Genomic DNA, 13,897 nt, shown 5'->3' with positions numbered 1-13,897 from the left:
AGAGGGAGCCCTAGCATTAGCAGCCAGTCTGGCTCTGCTGCATTGCCTATGTGCTGATGGTAAAAACAATTCTGTGTATGTATTTCTGCTCTGAATTTAGCCACTTTCCTAGAGTTCAGCCTGAAGTATGCATAATGTATAAAAAAATGTGAAGCACCTTTGTTATTTATTTTTTCCCAAGTAAGGTGAAGTTACATTTGAGTGTCATTCCATCAAAACATTTTAATTTGGCTCTTTTCCAAAATTTGACCTGTTACTGTAATGTATTTGTATTGTTCTCTCCTCCAGATTAACTTCCCCATGTGTACGATTGCATCTATGCCCAGGTTACCAGAGCACTGTATAGAGTATGTCCGGATTTTACAATGGCCAAAAGAGCAACCGTTTGGAGGTATAATGGAAATTTGTTTGATATGTAGTTAGCAATTCATTTTATGATCTGCCAAGCAATTATTTTTCAGATTCACTAAACTCGTCTATCTGTGGCTCATTTATTTTTTTAATTTTACATGGAGTTGGAAGGGTTAGCAACCCTGTCAGGTTCTTAATGCTGTTTGGGTCCCCACCGGGGACAAGCTGACAATGAGGAAAAGCCAAAATTTTGAGTTGTCACTGAAAAGAAAATAGAGGGGAATCTTCCAGTAGGGACACTTGTTGCAATGGCAGCTGTTCAAAAAAGATATTTCCCTCAGTCTGGAGAGATTTTCTCTTGTGCCTACGGGACAGGAACTAAAGGAAATGTTTCTCCAATGGGATACAGGTGACAGTAGCTTTACAAAAATACTGTTGCATCCCTGTCCTCCATGTGCACACCTTGCCTGTGCTCCTTCACAGCTCCTTGCTCCTCCTCAACCAGTGCCGAAATCGGCTGCCTTCGCATTGGCGTGACTACCCTAGTAATGTAACAGTGCTCAGGCCTAGCAATTGGCTGCTAGACCGAGACTGTCACAGCAGAGCAGGTATTTCCCCATACATGGAAGTGCTGGGTATCCTTGCCAGTTGTGGAGGAGCAATGATGGAGCACAGGTAAGGGGAGTATATGGGGGCTGGGGGTATCCTTTGGAAAGAAAGAGGACAGTAGTGACCAGTTTTTGTTACAGGAGACTCATGCACCTTGGTAAAATGTAAAGGTTGCGTCACAAGGAGTCAGGATTCAAGCAAGCGTCTTGTATTTAGACAACATTTGTTTACCCTGGATATCAGGTCTAATATGGGAAAAACTGGCTTCTGTGCTGTGCACAAGGTTGTATGTCTTTGTATAAAAACTTCTTGTTTTGTTCTTTAGAGGGTGTTCAGCTGGACGGAGATGACCCTGAGCATATCCAGTGGATATTTAAGAAATCTCTTGAGCGTGCTTCACAGTTCAACATCCGAGGAGTGACATACAGACTCACTCAAGGTAAATGGAAGAATCCTATAGCTAGAAGATTTTGCTTTAAACTTTTTCAAATTTAAATTATAAATCCAGTCAACTTTTTTTTATTTTAATTGCTTCGGGAAGGATTTGAACCCTGGTCAGGTTTTCATTGCTGAGTCCCAATAGGGGAGGTTTCCCCTGAGTCCCAATAGGGGAGATTTCCCCTACGTTTTTTCCCTCAATATTGCCCCTGAAGATGGAATAAAAGAGAGGTCTTCGACAAGGACATGCACAGCAATAAAAATGTTATAGGTTCTAATCTTCCCCACACTATGTTTATTGTTGTTGTGTCACTAGAACTAGAAATGAGAGGAAACATATCCAAAACTAATATAAAGATTTTGACTGCAGTTAAACGTCAGATATCTTAAATGCGACCTCTGGAGTATTCTGATCTGCAGTAATATGTGTAATTTTACGTTGCAGTAGTTTGAACTTTAATGTATTCTTTTTGCAGCTTATATGAGATCAAATGGAGCTCTTCAGCTTATGCATATTTGACATTATTATTATTTTCTGACTCATAGGTGTTGTGAAAAGAATTATTCCAGCTGTAGCGTCTACAAATGCAGTAATTGCAGGTAAAACTCTGACCTGTTTGTAAGATTGTATGGATTTTCTGATTTCCTTCCACAACCCAAATGTATACTGGTGGGGTAATAGGTTTTAAGACGTAATGGCCTTGTGTGTTTGCTAATTGTAGGGATTTGAAATGATAAGAATCTGTTTGCACCTTCTTCATTTTTCTATTACTATGGTAGCTTCTCTTCTCAGTTGACTTGCTTTCTTCTTTAATGTATCTAAGTGCCTTTGATTTGACAATGGTCCCTTTGTACTTTTAGCGGCCTGCGCCACTGAAGTATTTAAAATAGCATCAAGGTAATCAAGTTTATTAGTCACTGTTTTAATCATAGTAGTTCCGTGGCATATCACGTGTTGACTCTTTTCATTATGATTTCTTGCAGCGCTTATATGCCCTTAAACAACTACCTAGTATTTAATGATGTGGATGGATTGTACACGTATACGTTTGAAGCTGAAAGAAAGGTTTGTATAGACACAAGTGTAATGTTTTTGCAAACATTTTAACAGGATGGCATAAACTTGCATTGATTAAAAACTTTAAATATTCTGATTCAAAAAGCCCTACTATACGCTGCCAGTGAATAGCAACAGATGCATGTAAAAAAAATATCTAATCAACATTCATAAATTAAAGAATGTTCATAAATAAATCAGTCCATCCACTGATTTCTCATCTGCTTGTGTGCCCAACACCTGCGGGAATTCCACTTGCTGCTGATTCACCACCACATGCATTAAAATTAAATGCTTACCAGATCTATAATAATTTGTGTCCCTGAATATTCCGGGAGCAGCACTTTTAAATGTGAGTGTATTTTTATCCTTTAACTTCTGTATATTTAATAAAATTTGCTGCACTTTGGGAAGCATCTTTGTTTCTTGAGTGTGTGTATTGTCATACTGGTTTATTCAAAAAGAAGATCCTGGTGGTGTCTGCTTCCTCCCTGACTTTGAGACATGCGCAAATTATTATCTGGTAAGCATTTCATTTTTAATGCATATGGTGGTGAATAAGCAGCAAGTGGAATTCACATATATGTTGGGCACACAAGCGGATGAGAAATCAGTGGATGGACTGTTTGGTTTGTTTTTTTTTTTGTTTTTTTATGGACACTATTTAATTTATGAATTATGTAGATTTTTTCAATGGATAATACTTAGGTGATTCTGATTATTATTCAAGGATATTAGCACTTTGGTTCATTTGTGATATGTTTTCCACTGATTGGGATTGAATTTATTTGTAGTGGGGTGAACGCCTTTTAACCGCCTCCCGCCCACCATATAAGGAAATGATGGGCACAAGGCAGTTTTCTCGTTCTGGGAGGACGTCCTATAATGTCCTCCTACTCTAACCGTGTGTGCATGTCCCCGGGGGTGCACGGCGATCGGTGGTGCGCTGTGTCCCTGGGATCACCGATCAACGGAAAGAGCCGAACACGTCGGCTCTGTCATGTGTTCAGCTGTTACCAAGCACAGCTGATCGCATGTAAATAAGGAAATGCCAGTTATCGGCATTTCTCTCCTCACAAACTGTCACGCTGACAATTCGTGAGGAGAGGAGAGCTGGTAATCGGCATTCCTCATAGGGGACGTGTACACTGATCATCAGGGCACTGATAATCCATGTGCGCTGATAAGTGTAGCCCCATCAGTGCCACCTGGCAGTATCCATCAATGCCACCTGTCTGCCCATCAATGCCACCTGCCAGTGCTCATCAGTGCCACATCAATGCCATATATCAGTGCCTACCAGTGCACATCAATGCCACATATCAGTGCCCATCTGAGCTGCCTTTCAGTGCCACCTATCAGCGCCGCCAGTCAGTGCCACCTATTAGTGCCGCCTATCTGTGCCATATGAGTGCTGCCTTTCAGTGCCCATCAGTGATGCCTGTCAATGCCCATCAGTACCACCTACCAGTGCCCCCTCATCAGTGCCGCCTATCAGTGCCCATCACTGCAGCCTCATTAGCGCACATCAGTGAAGGCGAAAAAGCGCTTATTTACAACATTTTATAACAGAAACTAAGAAAAAATTTTTTTTTTTGCAAAAGTTTCAGTTTTTGGTTTGTTTAGCAAAAAATAAAAAACCCAGAGGTGATTAAATACCACCAAAAGAAAGCTCTATCTGTCTCAAGAAAACGATAAAAATTTCATGTGGGTACAGTGTTGCATGACCGCACAATTGTAATTCAAACTGCGACAGCACTGAATTGCTGAAAATTTGGCCTGGGCAGGAAGGTGATATAAGTGCCCTGTAGACAAGTGGTAAAAAAAATAGTGGCCCTATTACTGATTTAAGAAAAAAAAAACCCCCACAAAAGAACAACATTAATACGTAACATGTCCCTCCACCCGTGCCTCAGACCTTCACTGCCTTGCAGAGTAATGGCTTCCCATCATAATCTTGAGCATCAAACACTTCCGGGTATGTCTGATGCTTTTGATGCCTATGTTTTCTCACACGTGCTACACTTGGTTTCAAGAAGCTATTGTGGCACCACCCTAAAATTAACATGGGACCATAGCACTGCAAAGCTTAAGTGCTGGTGTATTTGCTGGATCTACACAAACATTAAAGTGGTAGTAAAGTCTTTGTTTGTTATTAGTTACCTACAGGCTAGCTTGTAATAAGGCTTGCATAAAGGTACAGTAAATATCTCCTAAACGTGCACCGTTTAGGAGATATTTACTTTAGCAGCTCTGGTGATATCACTGTCGCATGCGCACTGCGTGCTCAAGGGATGACATGCTGTGCCATGGCCGAAGCGCTAATGTGTGCCGGAGTGATATTATTACAGCACGGCCAGTCAAACAGCTGCATCCCGCAAACCCGGAAGGAAAACCAAGTGAAGATGGAAGCCCCAGGGAGCCGAGACAGCGGTGCACTGGAGCGCTTCCTTTTCAAGTAAATCTTTCATAATGTGCTAGTATGCAGTGAGAAGATTTGTTTTTTTGTTCTATTTTTTGCGGTTTACTACTGCTTTAAGACCCCGGTCACACTGGGTGCAACTTGGCATTCGATTTGCATGCCATACGACTTGCAAATCGCATGACAAGTCGTAGCCTATCGTCTGTAATTACAGCGGTCATATCAGTGCGGTTCGGACTTGGTCGGAGCCGCACCGATTTCTAAAGTAGTGCATGCACTACTTATGGTGTGATTTGCACAGACATCTGTGTCAGATGTCTTGCAAATTGCACCTGAAATCAACATCAGAATGTCGTAAGTCGCACAATTTCAAAGTCTGGATCAGTGTGACCAGAGTGTAACGCTTTATTTTTATTTGTTGAACTGAAAATCTCTCTTTAATAGTGTTATGAGCATAAGCCTACATTCATGCTTTGCAAACTTTTGAGTCTCTGTCCCAAGAAAAAAAAAAAAGTGTACGATGTCAACACATTTTTCTTATTGTTTAAACTAGTTTTCTGTGTTTTGGAACAGGATAATTGCCCGGCGTGTAGTCTGCTTCCTCAGAACATTGAGTTTCCATCCTCTGCCAAGTTGCAAGAAGTTCTGGATTATTTAACGAATGATACCTCATTGTGAGTAGCCCATTTAAAGGAACATAAGGTTGAATCGTTGAAGTGGTCTTGTTCGACAGAAGTCCGTCAAACGATTGGCTTCTGCTGAACACAGTTGGCTTCACACAGATCAAAATCTGCCTTGTTTCTGCTGAACCGGACAAATTTCGATCCATGTGTACCCAGCTGTAGCCTGTGCAGAGAGCTGTGGGGAGAAATCCAGCAGGTTCCAACCTCAGAAAACTGAAGGAGGGGACGGATACAAAATTAGTTCCCCTGCACAACAAGAGAGCAGCAGTGACTGGTCTTTATTGCAGGAAGCTCCTCCACAGAAGCAAAGGGGGAGATTTTCCAAAAATTGGAGCTTGCAAAGTATGGTGCAGCTCTATGTAGAAACTAGTCAGATTCCAGGTTTTATTTTCAAAGCCTTATTGAACAAGCTGAAGTTGGAAGCTGATTGGCTACCATGCACAGCCGCATCAGACTCTTGAGTGCTCCAGTTTTAGTAAATCTCCCCAAAGTTTCACACTGAAATAATGCATAGATCTGGAATTATTACCCCATAAAAGTAACAGTGACTTTAGCACTGTGCTACATCTAAGCTGGTACACACTGAGTTATTTTTTTATTCAAACGGTGGGCTGAAAGTATACAAAAAACTCTGATTCCTGCATCAACACAAACAGTGTGAATGCAGGGATCACCCCCTGCTGTGCTATTGTATTCTGATGAGGGACCCACATTCCCCGTCAGAACACAATGATCAGCACTGCAGCGGCAGATCGAATGCAGAGGGAGTGGGCTGATAGAAGACTAGTCACCCTGCACAGCAAGAGAGCTGCAGTAACTGGTCTTTATTGCAGGAAGCTCCTCCACAGAAGCAAAGTTTCACACTGGATTAATGCATAGATCTGGAAGAAATACACAAAGCACAACAAGGTTAAATGAAAAATACACATGCCTGTTGCATTTACATAATATTTGCTTATGCTGGAGTTCAGCTTTAACATAACTCCAGGTTCCATGTTGTGCTTGGTTGACCAAGGCTATAAAGCTAAAGTCATCACCTCCTTGACACCACTTCCCCTTCTTCCACCCCTGCACATATGCCATGTTATATTTTGCTATAAGCTTCTGCCACTTACTTTTAGGTTTTGATCTCTGATAAATCTTTCATGAATGTTTTTGTGCAGACAAATGAGATCTCCTGCTATCACAGCAACACTGGATGGGAAGAATAAGACACTTTATTTACAGGTAAGAAGATTTTAGCAGGAGATCTTTTGCTACATGTCGTCTCAGGCTGCATACATCTGGATCCATGTAGATTCTCTATAGCCCTAGACCAGGGGTGGGCAAACATTTTGACTTGAGGACCGCAATGAGTTCATATATTGGACCCGGGGGCCGGACCAAGAGTAGATGAATGATGTGTATGTGTCATCCATAGTAAGTATAGTAATATTCCCCCATAGTAAGCATAGTAATTCATCCCCCATAGTAATTCATCCCCCATAGTAATTCATCCCCCATATAGTAATTCATCCCCCATATAGTAATTCATCCCCCATAGTAATTCATCCCCCATAGTAATTAATCCCCCATATAGTAATTCATCCCCCATATAGTAATTCATCCCCCATAGTAATTCATCCCCCATATAGTAATTCATCCCCCATAGTAATTCATCCCCCATAGTAATTCATCCCCCATAGTAATTCACTTACCTTTGCTCCGCGCGTTCCTCTCGCCGTGTTCCCGCGCCGTTCCGGTCTTCAGGGCGGACTGTGAGAGGAGCCTAGCTCCCCTCATGTTCGTCACGCTGCCCCGCCTACACACATCCTGACAGCATCACGCTCCACGGGCCGGATTAAAAGGTCCGCCGGGCCGTAGTTTGCCCATTGCTGCCCTAGACAGTGATTTTTAACTGGTATAATTTGTGAAATTATGTATTGATTGCTAAAAGAGGGGCTTTGCTTTTTTTTGAAAAATCCCAATATCCTCTAGATCAGCGGTCCTTAACCTTTTTGAGTCATGGACCCTTTTAAGAATCTGATGAAAGATATGGACCCCCTCCCCAGAAATATTCACATAAACACAACTTCGCATGCAATGAATGTTTTTGTACTTTATTTTATTGCAATTGGATTGCCTCATGCGTACAATGCATTCATAAAGTGTTCAGACCCCCTTCACTTTTTTTCAGTTTTGTTATGTTGCAGCCTGGTACTACAGTTGTTCCAATTATTTTTTTTGCTCATTAAACTACACTCAGTACCCCATATTGACAAAGTGAAAACATAATTTTAAAAATGTATGCAAATTTTTGAAAAAGGAAATACTGAAATATCACATTGGTATAAGTATTAAGACCCTTAGTAAAAATACTTGAAATTTAGCTCCGATGCCTCCCATTTCTCTTGATCATTGCTGAAATGTATCTACACCTTGATTGATTGGAGTCCACCTGTGGTAAATTAAATTGATTGGACATGATATGGAAAGGCACACACCTCGCTAAAAAATGCCTCACAGCTGACTGTGCATACTGTATCAGAACAAAAGCCATGAGGTCACAGGAACTGCCCACAGAGCTCAGAGACAGGATTTTTGCAAGACATAGATCTGAGGAAGTCTACAAAAATATTCTGCTGCACTGAAGGTTCCCAAGAGGACGGCGGCCTTCATATATCTCAAATAGAAGAAGTTTAGCACAGCCAGGACTCTTCCAAGAGCTGGTCGCTCAGCCAAACTGAGCAATCAGGGGAGGAGGGCCTTGGTAAGCGAGGGGACCAAGAACTCGATGGTCACTCTGACTGAGCTCCAGAGATCCTGTGTGGAGATGGAACAAAGTTCAAGAAGGACCACCATCACTGCAGCCCTCCACTGATCTTGGCCTTATGGATATATGAATAAAATGGAATGTGATGTACTCAGCATATTTGACACCCAGGTCTGCTCTATACCACAAAATTATTTTTATTAAAGTATAACAAAAGGCAATTTTTTCTTATAGTTTTTGATAGAGTGGGGAGGGATAAGAACATCTGTCAATTTTTATTGCAGTCTATGCCACCTTTAGGGAGATTCACCCTCTCTATTTGTCCTGTTTACCTTTATCATTGAAAGAATATCCTAAATTTTGTGTTGTTCCCAGAAATGTAATAGAGGGAAAATCTTCCAATGGGGACACTAGCTCTGGTGTCCTGGGGCTCCCCAAGGAATTCCCTTAATTTGTAGGGATTTCCTGTCACTTTCTGTTTAGCTATGAGACAGGAAGTGAAGGCAAATCTCTGCAATGGGGCATAGATGGCAAAAGAAAATCTGACAGGGGTTATAACCCTCCTGTATTCTTTTTAATAGTAAATTAAAACTAATTATCAATAATAATACCCAGAAAATAAATACAGACAATGAAAAGTCTAAAGTTTGCTCAAATTGACAGTCCAGTGAAAAAGTTCCTCTCTACATTGGTGGTAAGTGACTGGCCCCCTCTCACTGTTGGTCAGTGAAATCTCTCCTATATTGGACATTGAAGAAAGGCCTTCTTTTGCAGGTGTATATGTAATCTGTGATGACGGTCCACCTTAGGTTGTTCGTCATTGGAAAAAATGTCCCCCCACAAATAGGCAAAATGATTGTTGGTGTCAGTGGTTACTTATCAGAGCGGCAGAATCTGCTTGTTACTCATGGAACCCCTTAGTGATCCCCGAAGGAACCCTGGTTGAGTGAGGCTGGATTACAAAATGACTTGTGTAGTGATTGTGGGTGGCATTATCCTTTAAATTTATTTTCTTTTTCTCTCCAGACTGTTGCATCTATAGAAGAAAGGACAAGGCCCAATCTTTGCAAGACTTTACACGGTAATCTTGTTATTGGCAATAAATGTTTAGCTAGGTTTGGGGCATGTTAAATATTGTCTGATTCAGACCTCAGTGCTCCATAATTGTATACCAGCAGTTTACTTATAACGTTGTAGTTTAGTTTCTCGTAGGAGAAACATGGCAGATTGTTGTGCTCATCTTACATCCACAGAAGCACAATCCGATTTATCTAATACAACAAAAAGTTATGCGCAGCATCAGTGGCAGCCAATCAGCCATCGTTTTTCATTATTCAAACTGCCTGATGTGATTGGCTAGTACAGCTCTGTTAATTTTGAACACTGTCATAGCTATCTGCCCACTATCATTACATGAATCTCACTGTGTTACAGTTAATTGACCATTCATGTTTACGTTTCCATGACAATGCTGTCTTAAGAATATATAACTTTTTTTTCCCTTTCTGTGTTCTGGCATAGTCATGCTGTTCACGAGAAAAATATCAGACATCAGGAACCCACATCTGTAACTGAAGCTTAGTATATTAAAGCAGACCCAAACTCTGTTTAGATTCAGTTTGTACAATAGAGATGGTGAGTAGGAGCAGGAAAACCTATTACAACGTTCCTGATCATTTGACCTAAAGCATACCTTATGGCCATCACTAGCTTAATTCAGTGTATTAACAACTCTGTGAATGGCTGCAATGGCATCTGGAACTAGACTGTCATGGGTTCACCATTTTAGGGCAGTTGGTGAATTTATGCTGATTCTAATCAGGTCAGAGATTAAATAAATTGATTTTGGATTATGAAATGTTGAGAGGTGTGGTCAGTTTTTATAGCTGTAAGGGAGCCACTCCATTCAAAACATTAAACATATTTGAAATAAAAAAGAAGGGATTTTAAAGGTGTCAACAAACATCCCTCCAACGCAAAAGAGATTATATAATTAAAATATGGATATTTTTAATACAGTACACAGCAGTTAAAACAGCACTTGACAATATTGAGCATGAAATCATTACAGAATATCTATGCAGCTTGAAAATCTGTGCAGTAAAATTCAGCTCTACATGTTTCACCAGCATTATGGCTTCCTCAGGAGAATTATAAATACTGCATAAAATGCTACTAAAAATGAAACAACACTGGTGAATAAAGCAGCAATCATCACATACTGTATATACAAAACAAGTATTACATAGGTAATTGTGGAGAACTATCTTACCAGGGATGCACAGAAAAACTGTATAATTGAAATATGAATTCATATACTGCGTAGTTCAAAGAAGTAGTAATAAGCTTTTGCACCATTATTCTCCACCAGGATGGACATCAATAGCCATAGGAGGGGGAAACCCCATATAATCCCTGCAACTGGTCAAATTAAAAAAACAATATAATTATGCCCACACAGCAACAGCAAAAGAGCATCAAGTTTAAAAAAGGACACAGGCCAATTCACTTTCTCACCCTTAAACTGTATGTGTGTCAAGCTTCCCACAGCAAATGGACTGACATATTGTGCCCACCGAACGAACACACAGACCACCGTTGGAAATCTAAACCTCTGCCCACTAACCAGAGGGGGAGGAAAAAGAGAGACAGATCCCACTCTTATTAGCCTCTCCAAAGATGTAAGAAGAAGGGGGCTATCCATTTTTCAGGCGGACCTGATTTGAAGCGCCATACATTGCTGTGGATCAGCAGGTGTAAACAGACTTGTGTCCGTTTTTACACCTGCCTACCTCTGGGTCTGATCAGGTCCACAAAAAAGTGGAGGACTTTGTCCTCTTCATTTGGGCTGACTGGATCAGAGGCAGGGGGGTTTTAATAGACAGCGGAGTCTGTTTACACTCGGCCGCCCATAGAGTGGAGCAGGCTTGGGCTGTGTCGGCTGAGCGGACATGGATCTGTCATCCATTCTGCTCTGCTCCAATCAGCAGGGGGTTGGCGGACAGATCCCCTGCTGATGAGAACAGAATGTGCCCGTGTGAAAGGGCCCTTAGTTCTCTATAAATTAGGAATGATAAAGCTAGCACACAAGATTAGCAATTCAGTAATTTACATTTACAAAATCTCAGGTAACGTATAGCAATACACATTGGGTCCACATAGAGCAAATACCAAGACATACAAATACCAGTAACACAAGGACACCTAGTACAAGTGGATGTCGTTTCAGGGCATCAAACCCTTTCTAATGTCAAGTTCCACCCTCAAGTTCCTCCACCTGCATCTGTACTGGGAGTCCTCCTTTTGCAACTGGTATTTGTATGTCTTGCTATGCTATTTATTGGAAGGATGTTGATTTCCTAATATAAATAAAATAAAAAATCCGGAAGGGGGAGTGGAAGCCACTGACAAATGGACACAAGAGGTGTGGTAACATTGCTGGGATCCTGCCAGTAAAGTCCTTGAGAGACAAAGGAGAGGGTGTTAATCCTCCAATATCTATAAAAAAAAAAATGAAATATCAGAACGGAATGAACAAACCCTTCAGAAGTTTGCCTGCCCCAATGGAGTTAACCTGCAAAGAGTTTGACGTTTGAAAACTGCGTGAAAAGTACACTTTATGTATAGTTTCCTTTAAACGTCATCTATATGTGGACAAAACTTTAGTGGATCTGTTTATAACACAGTGAATGTGACTTTCACCAAACCTTTTCTGGTGAAGAATCATTCCCTGCCATTTAAAACACATGGACCCAGAATAAAATCTTCAAATTTACTGTGCTTCACTGGTACCAAGGCAGCTCTGAATATGCTTGCAAGCTATGTGTGGCAAAGGCAAAATATACTTGTGAATGCAATGAAGTGACTTGGTCAGGACATGCCAACAAGACAAATCAGGGAAAGACAGATCACTTCAACAGATGAGGCTGCACTCTCACTAATTTGGAGGAAGTAGGAGAGGATGCAAGACATGATGGTTACTCTTGAGGTTCACACTGGGAAAACCAAAATGAAAAAAACTATATGAGCTGCGCAGAAAGGGATGCCGAGATTGTACATTTAATTGTAAAATAACCTTCACTATTCTGACATGTTTCAGGACCATGTCTGTTCTGTAGAGTGACTCTAAAGAATGGATGTAGCCCTGTAACATCAGGTTACTTCATTGTAAGTGATATTTTATCCTTTTTTTTTTTTTTTTTTTTTTAATTAAAGTGATTTTCTGTGCACTTTGTTTTTACTATTACGTGGACCTGGAATATTTAACTGCAGGGGATGTGTTTTGAAAGTCAGCTTCTTTACTTGATAAATATGCCCCTTGCATGACATTAGCTGTGTAGATGATAATTTATGTCCATATTCCCATTAAAAATATAACCTTATCCTGATATTTTATTTCTTCTTCCTCCCTGTAGAGCTCGGCCTTGTTGACGGACAGGAACTTGCAGTTGCCGATGTCACGACCCCTCAAACCATCATATTTAAACTTCATTTTACCACCTAGCTGACACAGGAGATTCCATGAAGACACTTTTAGTTAGAATTACTTGCAGGACTGAGTAGCAGATACTGATATGGATGTGGAGTATGACAAAAATGGAAAAAGAAATTTGTGGCCAGCTGACAGCAAGTCAGGCATTGATTTCTTACCCAGTTTATATGGCTAATTGGAAATGCTCATGTAACATAGCCCTCACTGAAAAATTATTTATGAAAGGGAAAATGTTTTAAATGCCCCCCCAAGAGCATTTTAAATATACTTTTAGAAACATCTTCAATGTACAGTATTTTGGTCTAATAAAGAGTACCTGTCAGCGTGAAGCCATTTTGTTTGTAGATATACTTTGGCTAGTGGTCCACTAGGAGCTAGTGACTTTATGGCAGCTATACAAAGTTCATGTCACAAGGTCCTAGCACAATAATAGGCTGCAGCCTCTGGCACATGTATCTGACCCACAAAATGGCTGCTATCGCGCATGCACATCAGGTGCACTTTAGCTGCTCTGATTGCTCTGATCTGTATAAAGCTTTGTATCTTTTACGTTGTGTCTTTCTTATGGCAGAAGCTACAAAAGCTGTCTTTTTTTTTTTTTTGTCTGGTGTAAACAATATTGTAATTAGACATAATAAAAACATCTGTACCTTAAGTAATATTTATATGCTTGATATTCTTAATACTTTAAACGGTAACTCCACTTTTGAGGGAAAAAAAATAGGGAGTTGAATGGAAAAAGTTATATAGCATATACAACTGCTATACAAGCCATATTGTAATTTAATGTTATTAAAAAATTACCTTTTCTTTTCCAAACTGCAGCTGCTGTCATTTTCTATAACGTAAATGTAATATGGCTCCTGGAGGCGATCTGTACTCAGCTGGTGTACAGAACGCCTCCAGAAATGTAATTTCCAGTGGTTAGCCCTTCCAACTGGCAGCTCTAGAGTCGTCGATTCGGACCCCAACCACGGCACTACCTGCCCGGAGTTTGCATGTTCTCCCTGTGCCTGTGTGGGTTTCTTACGGGTCCGGTTTCCTCTCATACTCCAAAGACATACTGGTAGGTTAATTGGCTCCTGTCTAAATT

At 40.7% G+C, this 13,897-nt stretch overlaps 1 protein-coding gene across 3 annotated transcripts in view; it reads left to right on the top strand.

The window, feature by feature from the left end:
- Positions 1–13,459, top strand: part of UBA3 (ubiquitin like modifier activating enzyme 3) — a 50,839-nt gene extending 37,380 nt beyond the window's left edge. For all 3 annotated transcript variants that reach the window (XM_089676023.1, XM_089676022.1, XM_089676025.1), the window contains 9 exons: positions 289–391; positions 1,286–1,399; positions 1,945–1,998; positions 2,260–2,296; positions 2,383–2,464; positions 5,451–5,551; positions 6,724–6,787; positions 9,339–9,393; positions 12,728–13,459. In XM_089676023.1, the coding sequence (XP_089532149.1) occupies positions 289–391; positions 1,286–1,399; positions 1,945–1,998; positions 2,260–2,296; positions 2,383–2,464; positions 5,451–5,551; positions 6,724–6,787; positions 9,339–9,393; positions 12,728–12,816 (699 nt within the window). In that variant the 3' untranslated portion in view covers positions 12,817–13,459. The remainder of the gene's footprint in view (positions 1–288; positions 392–1,285; positions 1,400–1,944; positions 1,999–2,259; positions 2,297–2,382; positions 2,465–5,450; positions 5,552–6,723; positions 6,788–9,338; positions 9,394–12,727) is intronic.
- Positions 13,460–13,897: the final 438 nt, after the last annotated feature.

Source organism: Staurois parvus, unplaced genomic scaffold (genome assembly GCF_062004578.1).
Source record: "Staurois parvus isolate SC_StPar_1 unplaced genomic scaffold, SC_StPar_1.0 ptg000162l, whole genome shotgun sequence".
In the NCBI taxonomy this organism is placed as follows: domain Eukaryota; kingdom Metazoa; phylum Chordata; class Amphibia; order Anura; family Ranidae; genus Staurois; species Staurois parvus.
Note: the sequence above shows the minus strand (reverse complement) of the source record. Positions and strands in the feature narration are given on the sequence as shown.